Source organism: Dendrobium catenatum, unplaced genomic scaffold (genome assembly GCF_001605985.2).
Source record: "Dendrobium catenatum unplaced genomic scaffold, ASM160598v2 fragScaff_scaffold_1077, whole genome shotgun sequence".
In the NCBI taxonomy this organism is placed as follows: domain Eukaryota; kingdom Viridiplantae; phylum Streptophyta; class Magnoliopsida; order Asparagales; family Orchidaceae; genus Dendrobium; species Dendrobium catenatum.
This window is the reverse complement of record NW_021319539.1, coordinates 333,900-346,582: the sequence shown is the minus strand read 5'-3', so window position 1 is coordinate 346,582 and position 12,683 is coordinate 333,900. Positions and strand designations below refer to the sequence as shown.

At 37.1% G+C, this 12,683-nt stretch overlaps 1 protein-coding gene across 1 annotated transcript; it reads left to right on the top strand.

Moving 5' to 3' along the window:
- Nucleotides 1–1,339: 1,339 nt before the first annotated feature.
- On the top strand, nucleotides 1,340–2,727 carry LOC110112419. The gene is made up of 3 exons (XM_028698387.1): nucleotides 1,340–1,426; nucleotides 1,516–1,680; nucleotides 1,779–2,727. Exons 1-3 carry the CDS (start codon nucleotides 1,382–1,384, stop codon nucleotides 2,505–2,507), a joined length of 939 nt encoding a protein of 312 aa, XP_028554220.1. The 5' UTR covers nucleotides 1,340–1,381; the 3' UTR covers nucleotides 2,508–2,727.
- Nucleotides 2,728–12,683: the final 9,956 nt, after the last annotated feature.

Genomic DNA, 12,683 nt, shown 5'->3' with positions numbered 1-12,683 from the left:
AATATATGCAGATCATTTTGTTATGGCCAAGCGAGTGAAATCATTTGATCTAAAAGGAAGTATGAAATTCTTCTATGATGTCCTGTGCGAGTTGAAGCAGGATGGGCTAATTGTCCACCAACACGAGGCTCTCCTACAACGCACACCCTTCAACTACATTCTCCACCTCCCTTACTTAGAACTCAACCATTCCTTGTTACTTGAGCTTCTTCTTCAGTATGATAAATTCGATAACAGCTTTAGCATTGCAGGACATCGTCTTGAGTTCAAATCAGATGACATTGCACTTATCTTTGGTCTTCCAAATCATGGAAAAATAGTTAGGCTCAATTCTAATTTGAACAGGGATTTTTATCACCGTATATTTGAAAGGGGTGCGGTGACCAGATACGAAATTGTCTACCATTTGAGGAAGTATGCCATGGACCAGTCGAATGATGCCGTTGAGGCTTTTGTGGTTTTGCTTGTTGGACTATTTATTAGTACTGTTCTCTTACCTTCGAGCAACACGAGTGTTACTTCGAGCTTATGGAATTTTGTTGAACAAATTGATCACATGTGTGATTATGCTTGGGCTCCTCTTGTGTTCCAAGAACTTTTTGATGAGATCAATCGAGCGAAGAGCCAGATGACTGAAGAAGATGCTTCCGATGAGCTATCTGACAACATATATGGGGGTTGCTTGTTGGAAATTAAACTTAATTTGGCCCGTTATTATTTGGGCTTTTGATTGAAGCCCATAATCTAGAGAAATCTATTAAAGAAGACTCTAGAGATCTATGCATTTAATGTCATTTATGATAGGAGATATGAGAATACTCTAGAGGGTCTTTTAAGGAGTAATTGTTAGAAAAGTCTAGAATATGCATTTAATGTTATTTATGATAGGAGATATGAGAATACTCTAGAGGATTATTTGTAACCATTAGATTGAAATGTGTTGGCATAATCCCAACGATGTACTACTAGTATAAATAGTGGTTGTGTCTTTGAGTTGTATCAAGCCAAAATTTGAGAAATAAAATTTCTACTTTCTTTCTTCTATTCTCTTTAGCCTTCTCTTGTTCCAAAAGCATTTTTTTTATTCCAACATTGCTTTCTAGCACTGCAGGTAATTTAGGCTTCGTTTATGACGGTTTTCTTACTGTTTTTTAAAGTAGTTTTTTAGTACAATTTATATCAAAAAGTTGGTTTAAGAAGCAGTAAGAAAGTAGTCCCAAATGACGTTTTAGTATTTCGAAAGAGTAATGCTTCTCGAATTCTCATTCTAAAGCATAATTCATCTCTTCAATCTTAGCTATGGATTTGTGAGATTGCTGGCCTGGGAAAACATGAAAGGCAAGGTTGTAGTCCGAGGATATTGGGGTGGAGAAGAAACAGCATGGATGGGATCTTAGATCAATTCAGGCTTTTGCGTTCCTCTGATGTGAGAAACTTTTAAATTCTTGTCAAGTCATTAACAGTTACCATATGCATAGGCATTTATTTCTTTTGTTATTGGTTTCGATAAAACAGATAAGGTGTGGACTATCTCCTCTGGAATCCGAGCGCCATCTTCTTGACAGCTCCATGCTACTCCCTTGTGACAAACAAGAAGGCCAAGAATCCTCAACAAAATTTCATGAAAAGGATGATCTTGCTGCTCGGGAATGTCGGATGCAACCAAGCACTTTCAACAATGTGGAAATTTTATCTCACATTTTTTAAGAACCAAAATGTGTTGATTAATTTTGATAAAGCTTAATGATCCAATTGAGTTTTTATTTTATGTTTTTCAGGATCATACAGGAGACGCCAAGCATCCAATATCAAGCAAGGATCGAGAAGAACTAGAATTACTGCGTCATATTAGTGCAGAACAGGACAAGAGGATTCTGAGGTTGGAGGAAGAATTCCGTAGACTTAAAGCACAAGGAGAATCTCATCTGCTATCAATAGATTTAGGTAAAGATGAAGTTAAGCCATTTGATGATAATTATAGAACTATACACAAGCAGGCTAGCAGGAGCAACCAACATGTAGAGCTGCGTGATACTGAATTTTCTGCCCAGAACATCTTGTATGTGCAAGAAGAACTTGGTGCTGCTTCTGTATTTTCGGATGGCAATTGCTCCAATGAAAAAACAATGAAGAAAATAGTTGCAAGGCGTTCATTCAATAGTTCTATTCAAACCAAGCGTAAAGAACTAGGTTCTTCTTACTCTGGGCTCAGTGCAGGAGGTAAGCTTGAAGTGAGCAAAAGCATGAAAGCTCAAGCAGCGAAGTCACCTCAAAGGATGGCGCCACTTTCAGAAGGAGAGCATGCCTCCATTGAGAAGGAAGTGAAGAAAACGGTGGAGCATCAGCCATCGAACCGACTGTCTTCTCCTTTCATTCGAGACAAGCAGAAAGAATCAGCTAAAGATCAATCTGGAACCAGTGCAAGAAGTAAGCCTATTGCGAACCGTAGCAAGACAACTCTCAGGAGTGGAATCACCTCCCGCGGCAGTGCCCATGAAGATCCTTGAGCACTTGAGATGCTTTTTCCTGAAAATTTTGGTTGTTTTGTTAACTGTGATATTATGATTGGTGTAGAAGCTAAGGATCTTGAATGCGGCAAGAAGATGAGAGACGTAGGAGAAGAGCTAGGCCAGGAAACAAAAACTAAAATCTTATTCATTACAACAGTAGAGTACAAGCTATATATAGACAAGAGTAGGGCTACTATCATGTATACAAGTATACTTATTACAAGGGTGCCATAATACTAATTCTCGTTATCTGTATGTTCTAAAATCCCCTGACAAACTGATGGGTCTTACTGGATTGTTAGTTTGAGTATGAACTGATGAAACCGTGGTGTTGGCAGAGGTTTGGTAAAAATATCAGTGAGTTGATTGATAGTACTTATTGGAAGAAGACGAATGTTATGATTTTGGATATGATCATGAACAAAATGATGATAAATTTCAATATGCTTCGTTCTGGCATGAAAGACAGGGTTGTTTGCCAGGGCAATAGCAAATGATTTGTCACAAAAGAGATCCATTGGTTGATCTAAAATGATGCCGAAGTCGGTTAGAGTTCTCCTGAGCTAGATAATATCAGCAGTGAGCGTAGCCAGGGCTCGATATTCCAATTCTGTGGAGGATCTAACTACCGTGTTTTGTTTCTTTATAGTCCATGATACGAGAGTGTTGCCCAAGAATGAGCAATGCCTGGAAGTAGACTTCCTAGAAATTGGATCCCCAACCCAGTCCGCTTTCGAAAAAGATTGAAGAGTGAGATTACCTTTGATAATGGGTAGACCATAATCTAGAGTACCTTTGATGTAATGTAGCAGATGTTTGAGAAGATATATGCATTGTGAAAGAGGATGATGCATATGTTGAGAGAGCAAGTTGACACTATATACTATGTCTCGGCGAGTGAGTTTCAAATATTGTAGAGAGCCCATGAGTTTTCTGTAGAGAGCGGGATCAGATAACGTAGTGTTCGTAAGTATCTGTAGGTAGTTTCATGCACATGGGATTTGATAACGAGTTGTAGTTGTAAGGGCAGCTTGCTGAAGAATAGAGTAGGCATATGGTTTTTGAGAGAGAGAGAGAGAGAGAGAGAGAGAGAGAGAGAGAGAGTATTGATTGGTCTGAGAGTTGATTTGTATGCCGAGAAACGAATGCATTTTGCCTAGGTGTTTCATTGTAAACTTTCTGTTGAGCTTGACAAGGAGCTATTTTATAGCATCTTGATTGTCCCCGATTAATAAGATGTCTTCTACATATGTAAGAATAAAGATGGTTATCTACGGGTGAGTTAAAATTAAGAGAGATGGATTCAATTTGTTGTGCTTAAAATCGAGGGATACCAGGTAGAAGGTGAATGTGTTGTACCATTGACGCGGGGCTTATTTGAGCATGTAAATAGCTTTATTGAGCAAGCAGACATGATGAGGATTAGATGAGTCTTCAAAGCCTTTTGGTTGAGCCATATAGAGAGAGTTTTTGAAAGAGTATCATGGAGGAATGCATTGGCCACATCAAGGTGTTGAATGGGCCATTCATGATGTAGAGTGACCGTATATAAAATTTGAATGGTAGGGAGCTTTGCTACAGGTCTAAACGTCTCTGTGTAATCAATGCCATATTATTGATGATTTTCCTGAGCAAACAACCTTGCTTTATACCTAGCTATGGATCCATCCGCATGATATTTGGTTTGGTATGTTCACTTACATCCAAGAATAGAGGCTGCCTTTCATTTGTCATAGCTTTTTGCCACTCAAAGTGCTTAACAACATAAGTATAAGATGTAGGATCAGGGGCATTTTCATGAGTAGATTGTTTGTGAAGCATATTTAATCTGACCATGGGTTTTAGGGAACCAGTTTGTCGTCGAGTCACCATCGGATGGTGAGAACTAGTGGGTTGATGTGGTGGAGATAGATTAGATAGATGTTTTATGTAAGGGTGCACTTGAGATGGATGAGAGAGTCGTGGAGAGGCAGGCTCGGTCGGGTGTTGGACGCAAGGAGAAGAAACGAGTTGCTAAGTGGGGGTTGGTGTGGATTGCGAATAGGTGGAAGTAGGTGTTAGGAATAAAGGAAAGAGTTTGATATGTAGTGCTAGCCGAGGATGAAGAATGCTTGAACAAAAATAATGTTTTGTCAAATTTGGTATGCCGAGCCATGAAGATTTTGTTAGTAGTAGTGTTGAGACATTTGTATCCTTAATAGGTGTCGGAGTAGCCAATAAAAACACATGATTGTGCGTTAGGCTAAAGTTTGTGGCGTAGATGAGGAGGCATAAGAGGAAAACACTTGCATTCGAATGTACAGAGGTGCGTGTAGAGAATTTCAAAGGGGGAGAGTTTGTTAGTAGTGATGGATGGCATTTTATTGATAAGGTAAAATGAAGTTAGAACCACATTAGGATAGTAAGTAGGAGGGACGGAGGCCTTGGGAAGTAGAGTTCTTGTTGTTTCTATAGTATGTCGGTGTTTGCGCTTTGCAAGACCGTTTTGTTTCGACCTGGGGACATGAGATTTGATGCGAGATGACATGATCAGTGAGAAATTGAATGAGCCGATGATTTAAGTATTCGGTGCCTCCATCAGTATGAAGACTTTTGATATTATGAGCGGTGAATTTTTCAATGTGAGTTTTGAAGTAAATGAATATATTAGTAACCTCATATTTATGTTGCCTATGAAAAAGCAACTTGAATATTAAAAATAGTCCACAAATATGACATAATACTTGTAACCATGGATTGAGGCAACAGGGGAGGGACCCCAAACATCAGAGTGGACAAGAGCCAAAAGATTAGTTTTTCAGTTTACAGAGTGTTCAAAGGCTAATTTGTGGCCTTTTGAAGCTTACACGAATGGAAAGAAAAAGAATGTAAATCTATATTAAGATGCAGATTACATTTAGATATAAGATCTAGGACCCTCTCATGAGGGTGACCCAATCGATTGTGCCAAGGCACAAAGGTTTAAGTGGTAGTTGTCAGCGCATGCTTGGAAGAAGTTGAGGAAAGATTTTGAAGTGAATACAATCCCTCACGGCATGGTCCTTGAAGAAGAACTTGCTGAGTCTTGATATCCTTAAAGGAAAAACCAGATGGATCAAAAGTAGTGGAGATATAGTTATCTTTTGTGAGTTTATAGATAGTTAATAGATTGTATTGAAGATTAGGAATGTGAAATAGCTGAGCAAGATTCACCTTACGAGATGGGGTCGATAGTTGACCCACACCTGAGTGAGCGATCAGGACAGATCTGCTATCGCCTATGGTTATGCTATCAGAACCTTGACTAGCGATGGAAAGATTGTCAAGAGAATTGGTAAGATGAGATGATGCTTCAGAGTCCAGGTACTAGTTTGTAGATGATTGATCTGAGGTAGTGACGTGTGCTTATTAGGTTGCATTTACTGAAAGTGGAAGGTACTGAGTGTTCAATCGGTGCTAGCAGATGGAGTATGAATGACCCTTTTTGTTGCATATTTAGCATATGGTAACCGAAACAGAATGAGATCTATTTGAGTGTGATACATTTTTTGATTGCCTTCCTCTATTCCATCTAACATTGCCCCATTGAGAATAGAGAGCCATGTTGGGGTCACCAGTCGATGTGCTGCGGGCGGTTTTATTAGCAATATTGGCTTCTTCATTGAGAAGAAGAGGATAAAGATGGTCAAGATTTATGGGCATAATCATGGTTCTGATCAACATCTTTAACGCTTGATATGACTGTGGAAGACCATTGAGGATGTAAAGAATAATGTCGTCTGTGTTGTTAGTCAATTCGGTGGTGGCAATTTGATCCACGAGAGATTTTATTTCGGTGAGGTATTGAGTCATCGTCGAGTTCTTCATGGAAATATTGTGAAGTTCTTTCTTGAATTGAATTACCTTTGATCTGTTGGTAGATTGGAACCGGAGTTCAAGAGTGATCCAAATGGCAGAGGTTTACACATATGGAGAGATTTGAGAACAGAGAGCGACAACTAAGTTCTGATCGATTAGGAGCTATTAGGTATAAGATTGATTGAGGATGGTGGAACCATCCAGTTGCTGGAGCAAACGAGCGGGAGGTGGGATCTTTGGTTCAAGAAATCTATAAAACTCATTTGAACGGAGAAGTTTGGTGATCTGAGAATGCCAAATGGAGTAATTTTTGGTGGCGAGTTGAGTGGGTACAATGTTCTTGAGATTTGAAACAATGAACTTCAAGGAGGACTAAATAGATGCAGTGTCGGGAGCATCTGAATCTACGTGTTCTCTGAGTTGAGGCGTTTCTAAGCTATCCATTTGAGGTTTTGCCATCAATCCCACATTAATACCATGTATAAACTAAGGATCTTGAATGCAGCAAGAAGATGAGAGAAGTAAGAGAAGAGCTAAGCCAGGAAATAGAGACTAAAATCTTATTCATTACAACTGTAGAGTACAAGCTATATATAGATAGGAGTAGAAGCTACTATGACTTGTGCAAGTATACTTATTATAAGAGTGCCATAATATTAATCCTTGTTATCCCTATGTTCTAATAATTGGTATATTTTGTTGATAATACATCTAAATTATAAAAAAAGGACTTCGTACACCTTTACACCACTAAATGAAGAGAGCCTGTTTAGCGACTTAACATTATTTTACAAAAAAAAAAAAGCATCTAAACATTTTTATAGTTTGTAAATTTGGGTTAAAATTATTACAACAAATGATATTAAAAAGTTATATTAATTTCAATGAAAATTCAATTAGCATGAAGTCTATCTTAAGGAAATTTGAGAATATTCTTGTAATTTTATTTCATGTTTTAGTTGAGGTTAACCTTCCTTTTTTTAGCTAATACAACAATAAAGTTATTCTTGTTTAGTTATATAGACAGGAATGCCTTTGTTGGTTTAAATCGATTTGAATTCTTGTTTTATTTACTGTCTTGATTTTTATGAAGGCTGGTTGGGGTGAATGTTAATTCTACGTTATTGCTATTAACTAAAACTTGCATATAAACTTTCTAATGATGTTAGGAAATGCCTTGTTATTAGATCTTTGAATCTTAGTTTAAAATAGGTATGCATCAATTTTAATTGATTGTTGGAGACTTGAGACCTATATTTTTTTACATCTCAAATATGTGATTTGAGTCGGTCATGAAGATTAAACTAGGTCATTAAAAATTCAAAGGTTATGAAAACTTTTCAAATGAAGCTTGTTTAAGCAAGATACTTGCCCCATTCAGGGGGGATTCAGATAAGTATACTATCTCTAATCATGAGGCACCTATGCTAAAGGTATTTACCTTAGAAGAACATGCCTAAAAAGGACACCCTCCATGAAAGATCACACCTAATTTGGGCACTCGTCTCTAGTAGATTTGAATTAGGAACATTTAGCCAAGGGGGAACTCGTATTAGGAGTACTCACCTAAATCAAGGAAGTCATTCATTTGGAGATGACAATTTGGCCTACCTAGTCAATGACTCATCGATGACACTCGTTGATGGTGCTTGAGGCATTCACCAAGAATTGTTAGTGACACATGTCAAAAGTCTTGTAGGGCCATGCCTATGATATCTGCCATAAGTTATAGATGCTTGAGTTGAGTTTATTTATTTGTACTAGTTAGATCATACATTTATTTTATTATTCCTTATGTTTAACATCTCTAGTGGCCTTCCTAACCCTATTATTGTGACATTGAGAGAAATTTATTTGAGTTCATGCGAATTACTATTACCAAAAGAGAAGTAATGCTTCAAAGCTTTTTCTTCTTACTTAAACACCACTTCCTTTCTTTCTAAAAAATAACTTAGCCAATCTTGTGAAGCACTATGGGAAAAGAGTAACATAGGATCAAGATATTCACCATAGACAAATTTTGATCCAATGTTCTATCAAGTGTGGTGACCATAAATTGATGCCATTAAATAGAAATAAAAAACTATTACAAGAAGAGTAGTAGAGTAGAAAAGGACCCACAAGTATATAGAGTAAGATTTATCACTCACAAGAAAAACATGATTAGAATCCTATAGATATTTAGGGAACATACCTCTTATAAATTGACTCATTCAAAGATTATACTTAATTGACTTAAAAAATAGAGAATTCAAAACCCAATATATTTAAACATGAAAATTGGGTAAACTCATTCTTCTTTGAGCAATCTTTAATTTTATTTTTCCTTCATCTGTATGCAACCATCATGAATCATCTCTTTAACACCAAAGATATCTTCTTCTCACCAAAACTTCCCTCAAGACGACCCTTGAATCCGATGGTACTAAAGTTCAAGTTCGCCAGAGAAACCGTGTGAATATCCCCTCCACACTCCCTTGAAATCCCCTCCAAGGATCTTCTCCCTCTCAAACTCCACCCTTTCCTCTCTCCCTTTCAAGTTCTCTCTTCTAGTTTTCTCCCAAAGAATGAAGACAAAATGGCTGTCAAAGATACACTTTGTCATCCTTTTACACTCTCCAAGTGTCGGCAGAGAACCGGACCTATGTTGTTGAACTTCACTTGAGAGCCTTCAGAGGAGATGGGATGAAACAAAGAGATCTTCTTCTTCAAGTAACCTTGTGAATCCCTCACAAACCCCTCACTTGATCTCTCACTCTTCACTCTTACAATCTCTCCCAAACTCTCACTCTCAATGATCTCTCTCAAGAGAAAACAACTCCAAAGGCACTTGTAATAGTTTCTAGGACTCCTTATATAGAAAGGACATGAAAAACCGTCCAAAAAACTGCTAAAAATATATTTTTCTGCGCACTGGATCGTCCCGTACGAAATTGAGTTAGTACGGACGAACTGTGTAAAAATTGTCCCGTACGAACCATTTGTGAATCTGTACGAACCAATTTCGTCCTGGACGAAATAGGTTCGTCCCGTACGAATAAATTTCGTCCGGTACGAACAGTTGTATCAAAAGTTGGTTCCGAAAACTGCAGAACGTTGCCAGAAACTGCCATAGTCGGTTCCCATCGTCCTGGACGAACAGGACTTCATCTGGACAAAATTTTTACATAGAGTAACTCATCCTGGGATGAAAAATGATTTCGTCTGGACGATCATGACTTAGAAAAATTTTTCCAGTTCAGTTCCTGTCTGTTCCATTGCTCTTATAAGGAGATAACTGATCTGATCGTCCTGTACGAACAATCTTCGTCCCGTACGATCAGTACAAAAACTTTTTCAATATCTTCTTTAGTGTGTGTGAATTTATTCACTCAATTACAATCACTCCCTCTCAAATTTAATTCAAATAAAAAGTACAAGCTTCAAATTCTCAAAGTATTTCATGCTGAATTTGATTTGAAGTCTTCGTAGTCTGGAGTTCAATTTTCCTGAAATATTAGTACACACAAGAGCAAAAACAAATCTTCCAAAATATATTAGGAGATAACAACACATAAAACAATAATATTTGGAATCATCAAAACTATACAAGTTGCAAGAATGTAAAACATGCAAATAGCAACTTTCCTAACACCTATGAACCAACTCTCAAGTTTAGAGTCGATCGACCCTAAAATAGAAATTCAATACATTAATAACTTTGATAAATATTAGAAAAAAAAATTCTTAATTAAAATTTAGTTTGATAAAAAAATGGTAGAAAAACTTAAGCTTGAGATTTAGGTGATCTTAACTTTAGGTCAAATTTGAATGTTGCAACACAAAATACCTTAGATAGATGACCAGTCTGTACTTGGAAAAGTCACCTCTTAATCTTAATCAAGAGCATGAATACTTATTATTAATGTTATTGTGGTTCTGATAAGCAATGAGCGTCGATCCAACTGTAATATTCAAAGGCATCCTTCAAGGGTTTATTAAGTTAGAAGAACCTTCTAGTGTTCTCTCATTAAAGGTATTCCCTTGAACATGCCCCAATGTGTCTTGAATCATATAAATGGTTCCCTCCACTATCTTCATCAGGTCATTATTTTTAGTGAAGTTTTATTTTTTTATGTCAGTTGATGCCTCCAAGTTTTGTTACTCATTACATAATTCCTATCTTCTTAATAATAACATCAAGTCACTCTTAACGCACCTTAGAGGATGTTGGATCATAAATTGTTCGTGGTGATGATTAAACCTTACTAAAATGTTTTTGGTTAGTTAATGCTAGAGAATCATGGTATGAAATGTGTAAGTATGGATAACATGTAAGAAACTCTAGTTCATTTTTGAATAGTTTAATTAGTACAAAGTCCAAAATGTGCCTCTTCACTCCTTATGTATAGTGTCAAGGAAGCTATAAGAAGGGCTATATATAGAAAAAAAGGAGAAAGTGACATATGATGTTAGACATAGAGATAAACTAAAACATATGAACTTAAAAAATTGACCTACACATGGTCCTTTGCCTCATATGTAGCCCTATGGTGAGTACACTATGTGTGTCTATGAGGGTGAATGCTTATGAAAAGTTTGCAATAGATGACATATAAGATGAGTTCGTGAAGGTAACCCTCTAAAAATGAGTGATGAGCCCTCAAGAGAAAATGGCAAGTCCCAACAATGGAAGTGGCTATGAACCAAAGACGAGTTTGGTTATTGAAATCATGGTCTTAAACTTTATAGGTGTGCGCTTCTTGTAGCTTGATCTAAGATATCAGTTTGTCCTGTAAGTTATGAAAACTACTAGATGAGCATTGCATTGATCGTGCATTCCCTTTTGCCCAATATAATGAATAAAAACATGTTTAGATAACTATGAGTTACATGCATAGGCTTATGCGATTATGTGCAGAAGAAATATTTTCAAAACATTTGAATCCAAAATAAAATTACCAAAGTCCATAAATTGAGTATTTCAATATTTTAGTTTTTTTTAGATACATAAGTATGTTAATCTCAAGGACATTCATAAAAATATCCCCATGCTTTCCAGAGGAAGAAAATAACTTTCTACATGCCATGTAAATCAACAATAAAATAAATTCTTGCATGGATTTGCTACCTGCACCAAGGGATCCAGAACCCTGCAAGAAATAATGGAACTGAACAAGCAAGAAGAAGGAATAGAATTCCTCTATAAAAATTGAGATATATTTTCTACTATCTTTTCTTTCCCCTCTTCTCCTATAAGTACGAGGCTTTCTTACCTGCTTTCTAAATAACTACCAGTAAGCAAAAAGTGGGAATAAGTCCCAAGTAACTAATGTATCAAAAAAGATAAAAACAGTTAATAAATAATGGAGCTAAAATATAAGAGGAGTTGTATACTAATATGAGCTGGGTGTAGAGGTGGTAGCATGACTCGAATACTAAAGGTGCACTGCATCAGGTCCCTCCGGCTAACTAGAAATCATAGTGTCTGCACGGTTTGTTAAATCAATTTCATCTTGCGGCTTGTAGGGATGGATGTCAGCCACATTAAAAATAGATGAGGTGTATATATGTGGCGGTAATTCAATTATATACGCATTATCATTTATGCGTTTAGTAATTGGAAAAATTGGTCCAATCTTGCAAGGACTGAGTTTAGAGTACTGACCCACCGGAAAACGTTCCTTTCACATCCTCACCATGACAAGGTCTCAAATATTAGTTTTCGCCTATGAAGATCAGCCGCTTATTTATACTGATTATTGGATTCCAAAAGTTTTATTTTAACCTCCTGAAGCACAGAATGCTACTGATCTGAGAAGGAAGCAGCTACTGCTGTTCAGCATTTGGGTAGTACCGTTATGTCCAGGATATGATTTGGAGGTTTGGTATAGATAATACTAAATGGGCAGCATCCTGTCGATCGATTGGTCATGGAATTATATGTGAACTCTGCTTGACCCAAGGCCTCATCCCATTGTTTCGAATGGTTCTGCACAAGGCATCGCAGCATATTAGCCAACGTATGATTCACCACTTCGTTCTGGCCATCGGTTTGGGGATGGTATGCTTAGCTAAGCTTGAGTTCAGTGTGTAAATGACTCCACAAATCTCGCCAAAAATGGCTAACTAACTTCACATCTCTATCGGAAGTTATACTTCATGGCAAGCCATGTAGTCGAACCACTTCTTTAAAAAAGATATGAGCCATGCTAACGGAATCAAAAGTCTTCTTGCATGCTATAAAATGTGTCATCTTCGAAAATTGATCGACAACCACCAAAATAGAATCAACTCCATGCTTCGTTCTAGGCAATCCCAACAAAAAATCCATACTTATATCCTCCCAAATGGATT